At 62.5% G+C, this 11605-nt stretch overlaps 1 protein-coding gene across 1 annotated transcript; it reads left to right on the top strand.

The window, feature by feature from the left end:
- Positions 1-550: 550 nt before the first annotated feature.
- CRYBB1 (crystallin beta B1) lies at positions 551-4368 on the top strand. The gene is made up of 5 exons (XM_086623445.1): positions 551-691; positions 1579-1697; positions 3474-3606; positions 3738-3880; positions 4188-4368. The coding sequence occupies exons 1-5, from the start codon at positions 551-553 to the stop codon at positions 4366-4368; spliced, it is 717 nt and encodes a 238-aa protein (XP_086479571.1).
- The last annotated feature ends 7237 nt before the right edge of the window (positions 4369-11605 follow it).

Raw genomic sequence — 11605 nt, 5'->3', positions numbered from 1 at the left:
TCCCCCGCAGCCACCGGTGACACTCACCTGTGGGGCTAGCAGCAGGGTCCCTGCTGGAGGGGCTCGTGCAAACCGGGGCTGTCCTCTTCCCATGCCCTCACACACTGCCCCGGTGCCCAGCCGGGCTCCCAGGCACACCCCGTGCAGGATGGCCCCAGCACCCAGTGCAGGATCAGGCCCCAACCTGGCCAGGGAGAGCAGGGAGCGACTGGACACCAGTGTTCAGGGCTGCCTTGCGCACCACCTGCAGTGGTGGGACCATGCTCAGGGCTGTCCTGGCCACGGAAGGAGAGTGGACACCCAGGACCTCCTGCCATCCTCCTGCTGAAGGCAGGACCCCCTGCCTGGACTTGCCTGGAGAACCTTCCCGCAGCTTCTCTCCCAGCCCCAGCCACCCACCTCACTGCTGAGCCCCCATTCCAATGTGACCATCTCTGGGGCAGGGTGAGGGTCAGGATGGGTAGTGGGAGCCCACGTTCGTGTTTCCCCTCTAACCTGCTGCACGCATCTCTGCCTGGCGCCCTGTCCCAGACTTGAGCCCACCACCGCGATGTCTGAGACCACAAAACCCGCTGCTCCCGGCCAGGCTGTGGAGGAGAAGGAGAAGGCGGCCCCAGCGCCAACTCCATCCCTCGACCCTGCTCCCGTCGCCAACAGCAAGAGCGAGGAACCCTCCACAGAAGCCTTCAGGGTAAGCCCCACTGCTCCCCGCGCACACAGGCACGCTCGGGGGTGAGGGACAGCGGCAGCATCTCTGGGGCAGTGGGCAGGAGGAGATCACAGGCGTCCCAGGGGGAAGGACCCTCGTCCAAGAGCAGGAGGGGAGCCCAGGCAATGCCATCCCTCCCCGCTGTGTCCCTCCTGGGCACCAGCCCTCCAGGTGCAGCGTTTGAGCAGCTGCTTGCGGGGCTGCTGCAGGAGGGATGCTCTGGGTGCCCCTCGCTGGGACGGCTCGTTGGGGACCACAGGTTTTGGAAATACTCTCCCCTGGGTCATGGTGTCAGGGCTGGGTGCTGCCACCCACTCCCTCCGGTCACCCTCTGCATGCAGGGTCCTGCAGTGCTGCGAGGGGATGGAGGAGGAGGTTGCGGGTGACAGGGCCAGCACCAAAATGCCGCGGTGACGCCAGGGCAGCATACTGCTGAGGTGCTGCAGCGGGGCTGGGGACGAGGGCCGAGCGATGTGAGGGCTCCGTGACACTTCTGCACGTGCCAGGCAGCGAAGGCCACAGCGCGGATGCAGCTCCTGGAGAAGGAGCTCCTTCCCAGCCCAGCTGGAGCCTGGCAGGGAGACGTGGCTCTGCAGCAGCAAAACTGGGGGCAGGATGAGGCTGTCTTGGAGCAGGGGTGGCTGTCAGGAGGAGACCTTCCTGTGCTCAGCCTACGTTGGGACGAGGCTGTTCATGCGCAGAGCCCAGCCTGGCCTGCCTGGGCACCAGACCTCAAAAGCTGCAAGAGACCTGAGGGGGATGCATGGGCAGCAGGCTCGTGTGTGTAGGGTCTGTGCAGGGACACGCAGCACTGCCCTGCCCTCCCCAGGCATGCCTGTCCCCATCCAAACCTTTCCCTCTGCCTCCAGATCGTCGTCTTTGATCAGGAGAACTTCCAGGGCAGGCAGATGGAGTTCACCACCGAGTGCCTGAACCTGGCAGACCGCGGCTTCGACCGGGTGCGCAGCGTCATTGTCACCTCTGGACCGTAAGTGACCCCAGCCACGGCGGGGACCGTAAGTGACCCCAGTCATGGCGGGGACCGTGTCCCTGGGGATGCCCCGGGGAGGTGGGGGACATGGTCCTGGCAGCAGCCCTGGGTGCAGCATGACATTCAGGGGCATTTCCCTGCAGCCTGGGCGGAGAATGGAGCACAGAGCAGGGCCAGTGCAGGAGCAGAGCTGGGGACCCTGGGTCTCCTTCGAGGAGGGCAGGACAGCCTGGGCAGGGGGGAAGGATGCCAAGGCCGTTTGTAAAGCAAAGGGCACTAGAGACAAAGCCAAGCACAGAGGAAAGATGTCCATCAGATCTGCTACCTGAAGCTGTCCATGAAATGCAAGAGACCTGCAGATTTTGGAGAAGCCAAGGTGAAATGAGGCGGGTGCTTTGGACCGGGCTGGTGGCCCGGGCCACCACGGAGACAAGGCTGGAGTGGGCAGGGGAGGGCAGGCAGGCAGCCCCGCACGCCTGCCCGCACCCAGGCAACTCAGCAGCAATAAAGGGCTGGGAAGGTCTGAATGTCATGGGAACAGTCAACACAGGCAGGGACAAAAACGATCACCAGGCTAGATAACCGAAGGGACAGATGATCTCTGTGTTGATAGAGCATCTCACCGCGGCCATGCCCGGCTGGAAACGCCGTGCCCGGGAGGGCGGCTTGGCAGTGGTAGGACAGCCGGGGGGGCTGGCAGTGCTGTGGGAGAGTGCATGGGACACAGCTTGCCTTGACGGCAGCCTTGAGGCACTGGGCAAGGTGTGGTCACCATGAACGACACCGTGTAGCACCAATGACTTTTTTATTAGGGACCCAGAACATGCAACTCTTCTGGAAATGAAAGGGAGACAGGGCAGCCCCAAAGGAGCTCAGGTGTGAAGCCTGGGAAGCTGCACTAGATATAGAAAGGGTGAAATTTGGAGAACAGAGTATTTGAGCATCATTGGGGTCCTGAATCCTCAGAGTCTTCTTGAAAGTCACTGGTGAGACTGTGCCCAAACCTTTACTTAGGGAAAGACAAAAGCAAAATCAAGTGAGCTCCACCTTAGAAGCCAGTGCAAGGTCCCACCGCCTGTGGTACTCGAATCCATCTCCTGCCATTAGGAAAATACCTGTTGGCATCTGCAGAAATAGCCCCGTTTTGCAGGGAAATGGGAAGCAGCAAACGCAGGGCTGTTGTGGCACGGAGGGCTTTTGGAGCCCTGAGCCCGTGGCAGCCACAGCACAGCAGCACCTTGTGGCACTGCTAACGAGGTGACATTGCACCCGAGTGCCCGTACCCTGGCAATGGGATGAATGCCAGAGCTGGCTGGAGCTGGTGCAGTGAAGCATGCAAGCGTGCAAGGATTAGACAGCCTGGGCTGCCATGGTGGTGCAAGAGGGAAAACAAAGTCCGGAGATAACGCAAGGACAGTCACCGGTGCGTGCTGTGCGGGGCTCGCCAGCTGCCTCGGGGTCCCACCGCTCCCCGGGCTGAGGAGGGGGAGCACTGTGAGCACACTGGTGTCTGCTGCCAGCCTTGGCCGCGTGCACCGGCCAGCACTCGGCTGAGCCTACGGCCCACCGCTTCATGGCAGCTGCCTCTCTGCACGTGCCATAGCGCCCAGGTTGGAAGAAAGATGGGTGGGAGCAGGATGGTGGGGCCAGTCCTGACACTTGCAGCCTTTTTGGGTGCTCGGAGCCCGGCTCTGGTGCTCCACAGGCTGGCTGAGCAGGAGAGGAGCTGGCAGCAGGGTCTGACCCGCCATGTTGTCCTACCTCTCTCCCCAGCTGGGTGGCCTACGAGCAGGCCAACATGCGTGGAGAGATGTTCATCCTGGAGAAGGGCGAGTACCCTCGCTGGGACACCTGGTCTAGCAGCTACCGGAGCGACTGCTTCATGTCCATGCGTCCCATCAAAATGGTGAGTGGTCCAGGAGAAGAAAGCACCCACCGGGATCTGGCCAGAGCCAGATAGGTGCTGCTCGATGCCTCCTGGCAGCGAGCTCCAGGGCTTCAGCTGCGTAATCCAGTGCCTTCCCTCTGTCTTCCCAGGAGGCTGAGGACCACAAAATCTCCCTGTACGAGTCTGCTGACTTCAAGGGCAACAAGATGGAAATCCAGGAGGACGATGTGCCCAGCCTCTGGGCTTACGGCTTCTGCGACCGCGTGGGCAGCGTGCAGGTGCCCAGTGGAACGTAAGCCGGGCTGCAGTGGCAGCTGCCTCCTGCCAGGCTCCCCATCCTCTCCCCATGCCCCAGCTCGTGGGCAGCATGTGCCTCACTCCAGCTGGCTGCTGACCCTGAGCACCCGCACGGGGCTCTCGGGCAGCCAGAAAGCACCACACGGCTGTTTTCGGTGGTGTAGCCCATCGCCCAGGGGGTCACACTCAGCACACAGGAGGCAGGGGGGGCTCTGCCAGCTTTCCAAGAGCGTGCCAGCTGTGTCATTGCTGCCCGTAGCGGCCGACCCCGCTCAGGTGCCCTCTGTTTGCTTTCCCTGCAGCTGGGTCGGGTACCAGTACCCTGGCTACAGAGGCTACCAGTACCTCTTTGAGACCGGAGACTTCCGACACTGGAACGAGTGGTCTGCCTTCCAGCCCCAGATCCAGTCCATCCGCCGCATCCGGGACATGCAGTGGGACCAGAAGGGCACCTTCGTCACCCCCGACGCGCCCTCCGACTGAGCGTGCCGCCTGCTAGCTACGAGTCCCGGGCCCCGTGGGGCACCCCCGCCTCCCCTCGCGCTCGCCTGCTCAGCACTTTCCTTGTACATTGCACATTCCCTGGATGTACTCTACCTTGTGAGGCAAATTAAAAAAAACGGAAGACGAGAGCTGCTCGGGAGTCGGCGGTGCACAGCGCGGCGGGACGGGCTGCGTCGGCTCCGCTTTTCCGTCCCGCTGGGTGGGACGGGGTGGAGGGTGGTTTTCCCAGGGGAATCGCTCTCAGGGAAGACCCCCCAACGCTGGGACATGGGAGACCCTGGAGACAGCAGCAGCACAGCTGGGAAACAGGGCGGCAGGAGGCTGCTCGGGCCTGGCCTCAGCAGCCCCCACGAGGCTTTTCGTGCCTGGGGGGGCTCAGGGCATCCCGGGAGCAGCGGGACCACGGGGGGCTCCCGGCTCCCTCCGTGCCCACGGCGTGGGGGGCAGCGGGGGCTGATGGGGCTCTGCCAGCGGGTACCTGCCGAGGCAGGTGTGCGAGCGGCGTGCCGTGGGCTTCGCCTGGGCGGTACCTAATTAACAGCAGTAATTGCAGTCAATCAAAGGCTGATCCACTTTCAAGGAGGGTTTTCCCCCCCTCGGACGCTGCCCTTCCCCACGACGCGCTTCCCCCCTTCCCATCCCCGTTCCCTCCCGATGGGATTTTCCCGCGCTCCCGCGGTGCTAATTAGCGCCCGCAGCGCCTCCGGGCGCTGTGCAGGGAGCACCCCGGGAGCTGCTGGTGATTCTACCGGCGCGGACACCGGAGCACCCGCCGCCCGGGCACCCCGCGGCGGCAGGGGGGCCGTTCGCCGCTGCGCAGCCACGGCCGCGTCCCGGCACGGGCACGGGCTCCCCCGCGCTGCCCGCGGGGCGCACGCAGACACACGCACCGCCCGCTGCGGGCACGCGCGTCACCCGCGACACCCGCCGCCGCCGCCGCCGCCCGCGCTCCCGGTGCTGGCGGCGGGGCGCATGCGCAGTGGGGCGGTGCGCGGCGCGGGGATCCCGGCCCCTCGTGCGCGTGACGTCGCCGCGTCTCGCGCCGCTCCGGGCCGGCGGCGGCGGCGGCCCCGGTGAGTGCGTGGGGGGGTCGGCACGGCACGGTACGGTACGGCACGGCGGGGGCTGCGTGTGCCGCCAGCGCCGCTCGGCACCGGCTCCGGCTCCGGTACGGTGCCCCGCCGCCGCGGCGCCGGCCGGCAGGTGACAGCAGCGGGTCTGCGCGGCGGGCGGCGCTCGGTAGCGGCGGGCGGGCGCTGGGAGCACCGCGGCAGCGCTCGGTGAGAGGTGTGCAAGGCGTGCAAGGTGCGCAAGGTGCGCGGTGCGCGGAGCGGCGTGGGGTGGTCGGTGCCCGGAGCGATGCGCGGCGCGCACCGCGCAGTGCACGGCGTGCAGAGGCTGGCGCTTGGTGCACAGTACACAGTGCAGGGTGCACAGGGTGTGGTGCAGGGTGCACCCTGTACCTTTTTTCCCCTCTCTTTGCTGCCTTTTGGCACGCTCCCCTCACCCCTGGTCCACCTGGCACCCCTTTGGGAGCCCAGCACCCGGCTGTGCCCTGCGTCACCCGTGCACCATCGTACAGGACAGTAGTGTGCGGAGCAGGCTCGGGCACAGCGCCTGTCAGAAGGCACCCACGGGCTGGGGTTGTCCCTCTGTCACCCAGGGCTGAGCCCGGGGCTTGGGGCTGCCCTCCTGGGGTGACCATGGCTGCCTGTGCCACGGTGGCCTGGGCAAGTGGGTGCTCGGTGAGAGGCTGCACCTGCGAGTCTGGCTCAGTGTCAGCCTCAGCTTTAGGGACAGAAGGTTTTGGCAGCTTCAGCTGCTGCTGGGTGGCCGTGAGGTGCCAGTCTCTTGGCCAGGGGAGCATGAACAGGCTCCCAAGCAGCTGCGTTGGTGCCTTGCAGCCCGCCCAGAACACCGATGCTCTCCCTGCTCTGCCTGTCTGTCACCAGGCTGCTGCCCTGCGCTGCTGCATGGCAGGGATGTGCAGTCCATGCTATGGATGAGCTCAAGTTCCTTGGGACTCGTGGCCAGAGCCGTAGTCCCTGGCACCGCTGGCAGTGCGTTCCTACTGCTGGTGGTGTGAGCTGGGCCATGGTCTTCCAAGGGAAGGGTACGGTTTGCATTGCATGGGCCTTTGTTCTGTCCCTCGCTGTGTTTGTTTGCACGCTCAGGCTCTGTCCAAAAAACATCTCACAGCTTGAAACCCCTTCACAAGCCCAGCCCCGCCAGCTGCTCGTGGTTATATCCGGGCGCTGAGTCCCCCCTTGGCACAGCTGGGCTGCTCTCTCCTGCTCGGTACTGAGCAAGGGTGAGTGGAGAGATTCAAATGATTGGTGCGAACAGGTTTCCAAATTTGACGTTACTTTTCTGGGAATGCTGCGGCACGCTCGTGGGGAGCTTGTCGAGTGCCAACGCAGGTTCTAATGTTTCCTGCGAGAGGGGTTTTGTAATAGCGTGCCTGGCTGCAGCTTGTGTTTGGTGGCTGCATGTGGCACCTGGCAGGAACAGACGTGCTGTGCTGCCCGCAGAGAGAGCTGAGGGTCTGCAGGGTGCTCACGCAGGGGAGGCAGCCCGGGAAGCTGGGGGGTCATTTCCAGCCCTGACATTTGTAACCGCCCTGCGGTCTGTGGGCGAACCCCCGGGGGTGGAGATCGAGGAAGGGGCTGGTGGGTCTTGCTGGTGCACGGATGGACGTCCTCCCAGCAGCCTGGGGTTTTGGTCCAGAGCATGGGGCTTTTTCCGTTCCTGCGAGTTGCTTCTGTGCCCCTGTGCGCTCTGGGGACAGTGCTGCTCTCTGGGGCAGCAGTGGCTGGCTGCTGCCCGCAGCTCCGCATTTCCCAGAAGATGGGAGCATGCCAGCTAGGCCCTGGCTATGAGAGCCAGTTTCTATGCCTCGATGTTTGCTGGCACATCAGCTGAGATGGGGCAGCCACTACTGTACTCCGGTCCCCCCGTGCTGAGTTGAAAGCCCCTTGCCTGGGGCGAGCAGCACCGTGTCCCACAGCAATGGCTGAGCCGTGCGTGGTGCCACGTGGGTCCTTCCTGGCATCGCCTGGAGTCGGTGCTGCAGCTGGTGTCAGGGAGCATTGCCGCAGCGGGAATCGGGCAGAACTGTGCCCTCCACGCTGGTGCTGGTGAGATGTCCCAGGCTGGGGGGGCGGAGGTGGGAGCATCCGTGGGGTTTCTCCAGGCTGTGGTTCGCCGGTGGCTCACCAGAAGGATGGGCAGGCTCCTGCCGCTGCCGTTCTCTGCCAGTAGGTTTTAAAAACTGTATTAGTAATTTCTGCTGCTATTTTAAGAAGATACATCCAAAGGCAGTTTGCGTTACAGATACACTGAGCCTTCAGGGGATGTGCGGGGTCGTGGGAGCGCTATAAAATGCAGTGACTGTCGAGAACGTTTTTTGGAGAGAGAAAACAAGCACCCAGCAGGTGGTTTTATTTGGCGCCGTACAGATGCATCTTCTGATGAATTTGTGATGTGTTTAGGAAGCCTCAGCCTCGTGCTTCAGCAGAGCGTGTTTCACTTTGGATTTCACAGCCCTGCGAGCGCAGGCGGCGAGCGTGCAGGCCAGCGGGAGAAACCTGCCGTGTTGTCGCCATTTCGCACCATTTTGCAGCCCTTTAATCTGTGCGGTTCTCCTAAAGCCCTCTCTGCCTCCAGTGGTGCGGGGAGTCTCCTCCGAGAACAAAAAAAAAGGGTGTCTAAAACTGAGTGATACTTATTTTTCCTCTTTTCATCCCCAGTCCCTGCTTTTTGCTGGCCTCGCGGTGCGGGTGCAGGCAGAGCACGGGCTGGGCAGCGCTGCGTGGGGCTGGCCCTGCCCGTGGGAGCTGCGTGGCGTGCGGTGGCATGCGGCGGCGTGCGGCGGGTCCCGCTGAGGAGCTGCCCGTCGCGGGGTCTGCAAGCAAGAACCACCGACAGCAGCAGAGGGGTTGCTCAATCCGCAGCGCTCGGAAGTTAAGCAAGCGGCTGGTTCCATCACGCGCTCCCAGACCGAGTGAGCCCGGACCGAGACCGGGGAGTCCACGAGTCGCTGTGGCATCGAGGTGCTTCTCCGTGGAGAAATGACCACCGGCTCGTCGGCTCCGGAGCCGCTGCAACCCGCAGACTGCTCTTGTGGGGCAGGGAGAAGCTGATGGGGTTTTCCAGGGCTCCTGTTCCTGCTCGGAGCTGGGGGTGGATCCTGTGGCGTCAGCGACCGTTTCTGGCAGTGGCTGAGCCTGGACGTGCAGTAAGGGGGGTGGGAGAGCACCCGGCCCCCCCAGCTCCCTTGGGCAGCTGTGCTCACAGCTGGCTGCAGGCCAGCGTGGCCGGCTCCGGGCGGCACGCAGAGGAAGGACAGCGTGCAGATGCAGCCCTCGGCGGCCCAGCGTTTGCCCATGGCGATGGCAGCAGAGGGGCCAGGGCTCACAGCCGGGCTTCTGAAGACAGGAACTGAGCCGGGAAGCCCTTGGATGTGGTGTTCAGGGTAATTTGTCTTAAGGGTCAGCCACGCCGTGCATGGAGCAGCACATCTGGGAAGGACACGATTCCTTTTCTTCCATCCATGGTTTCCCAAGAAGAGCTTCTCCTATGCCAGGGCTTGGTGGGAGGTTGTTGCCCGTCCTCGCTGGGGGCTGTGCAGGCACATGGGCTTTGTGCCGTGTCGAGTGGGAAGCCACGTGTTCACATGTTGCAGAAGTTGGTGCTGAGCAGCGCTCCGTGCCCTTCCCAAAATCACTGGCTTTGCGAAAATGCCAAACACTTGCCCGTGTGGCAGCTGACATGCTGAGCCCAGCTGGGCTGCAGTGGAGATCCCGGGGCCGGTCTGTGCTCAGGACTGTGCACCCGCAGGGCTGCTCCGCACCGGGAGCTGCAGGAAATGGGGCAGGGATGAGCAGAGAGGGGCTGCGGGGAGATGGGATACAGCCTCATTTCTTCCTCGCCTCGCTGCCCGAGGGCGTGCAGCGAGCCCCTCTGCCCACGTTACCCGCTCCTCAGCCACTGTCTTCAGCTCTGGGGGCGCCTGGTGTTGCTGCATGGGGAAATAAAATATTTTGATTCTGTTTCTTAAGCAAATTTGAGGTTTTGGGGTTTCTCTTGCAGAAACAACCTTTTATTTGCGAATTCTGATCTTGGTGCCTGCAAGAACGGAGCTTGTTGAGACTTACGGTTTGGCATGTGGATTTGGAAAATATTTTTTTGAAGATACTTAGTATTTTTTCTATAGTTTCTCCAACTTCTTTTTCTCCCTCTTATATCATGGGCTCTGACCACCCGCACTCACGTGGGGAGTCTCTGTTCAGTTTTGGGAGGGAAGAGTCGCGCTTGCGCTGAGCACACTGAGTTAACGCGGAGGCTGCAAACTCCGGCTCCAAGTGCCCCTCTCCAGCGGGGTTCCCTGGGACCTGCCAGGGCTGGGAGTTGGAGGAGTGAGGGAACAGCTCCATGCTTCCCCAGACCCCCCTCATCCAGCTCGGTGGGGGTAGTGGGGCCGTTGGTCGGGGTGCAAGGGGAGCGAGCATGGGAGTGTCACCATCCGCGCACGGCCGCCGCGCTGCCTTTGCCTCTGTCCCCGCGGCACCAATTGCAGAGTAATTAAGAAAAGGTGAAGCTCTGTGGATTGGAGCTGTGGCTTGATTACAAGTCAGAAGCCTCCCTCCGAAGTGCAGAGCTCCCGTCCCGTGTTGGCACAAGTGCTTCCAAAGTGAAGGCCAAGCCAATCTGCCAGGGCTCCGTCCATCACTGGGGGTCACAGAACCCCCTGTCCTGCTCTGGCACCCGTCCCTTGCAGCCCGTGGCACGAGGTGGCAGGTGGGTCTCCCTTCCCTGCCTGTACCCTCTCACTCAGCTCGGTCCTTCCAGCAGCAGCTCTGCCTCCCAGCCCTGCTCCATGAGCCAAGAGGGGGCCGTGGCGAGCCCCTTCTCTCCTGGCTGTGCCGGAGCTCTGCTGGGGTGGGTGCGGTGGCTTGTGCCAGGTCGCTCGGGTGGGTGCCTCCATCACTGCCTTCTGCCAGCAGCTCTCACTTTGGGCGTTTCATAATTAATAAGCCAGTTTGAGACAAAGGCTGTTGCCTTACAGAGAGGTTGGCAGAAGTGGATACTGTGGTTTCCATCGCCGCACGATAAAATGCCATAGCTGTGCTTGGAACGAGAGGCGGGCGGAGTGAAGATGCTGTAAATTGGTGAGATTTTTATTTTTTCGGGAACATTGTAGCATTGAGCAGGATAATAAAATGTTTTTCTAATCGTAACAGCCCGAAGGCAATAAGCAAACAGTACATTTGTGCTGTGAAATGTCTGTTGATTCTCTGTTGATGTGATTTAGAGCCTGTTAAAGCAGGCTGGCGTGCTGTGCGTGTGTCCCTGGCCAGGCTCTCCGGGGATGGGGTGCCGGGGTGCTCGGCTGGGAACGTGCTCCGTGGCTCAGGGCTTCCACCTCGCAGGTTCTTCTGAGCGAGAAAGCCGGTATTTGGAGCTGGCGTGTGCTGCCTTAATCCTTGGGGCGTCAGATTTTGCTAGTTTATTTTTCTAGGTACTCAGCGGTGAGAATAAATTCCGCCGTGTGACCCCGGGGAGGGCTTCGTGCTTTGGGAGAGAAACGGTCTTTTGTGAAACCCCCTCGTCCCTGCAGGTCTGAGCCAGCGACCTCCAGGCTGCACAAACGCCGGAGTTGCGGTGGTGCCGGCGGTGAGGGAGCGGGAGCTGCGCCGCGGCGGTGGGCTGTGCTGCCAGACCCTCGTGCCTGGCTGCTGGGGTGGCTCCAGCCCCCTCGGCGCGGCGGAGCACGTGTCTGAGCAGATGTGCCAGAGCGACGGTGAGTGCCTTTCGCAGCGGAAGGCGAAGAGAGGATGCTCGGGAGCTGCCAGCGTTGCAGGGACTCTGGTGCATCGCATTGAGAGCGCTCAGCTGAAAGGAAACGGGGCAGCACGCGGCAGCGTCGACGTGCCTGCGGCGGCTGCGGAGGTGAGCGGAGCCGGCTGGGTGCCGAGGTGCGAGCTGAACCACTCTCCCTGTGGTTTGGGTGCTAAGATGTGTGCTCCAAAGCTCGTTCCTGTAGTCTTTTGACTATTTCTCCCAGTTCTACTTGGGGTGATGTCGGCAGTGCAAGCGCAAACCGCGGTGCTGTTTGTTCTGTTTGGGGATTGTCAACGGGACACATGACGTGCTCTAAAATCCATGTGTGTTTCCCTTTTTTTTTTTTTTTTGAGGGCTGTAGGTGCCGTTCAAC

This window comes from Tauraco erythrolophus, chromosome 19 (assembly GCF_009769465.1).
Source record: "Tauraco erythrolophus isolate bTauEry1 chromosome 19, bTauEry1.pri, whole genome shotgun sequence".
Classification (NCBI taxonomy): Eukaryota; Metazoa; Chordata; class Aves; order Musophagiformes; family Musophagidae; genus Tauraco; species Tauraco erythrolophus.
This window is presented reverse-complemented; position numbering and strand designations above follow the sequence as displayed.

Coding starts and splice junctions, on each gene's coding strand:
- CRYBB1 (XM_086623445.1), top strand. CDS start 551: ATGTCTGAGACCACAAAACCCGCTGCTCCCGGCCAGGCTGTGGAGGAG. Junction 1,698..3,473: donor GTCATTGTCACCTCTGGACC/GTAAGTGACCCC, acceptor CTCTCTCCCCAG/CTGGGTGGCCTACGAGCAGG. Junction 3,881..4,187: donor GTGCAGGTGCCCAGTGGAAC/GTAAGCCGGGCT, acceptor CTTTCCCTGCAG/CTGGGTCGGGTACCAGTACC.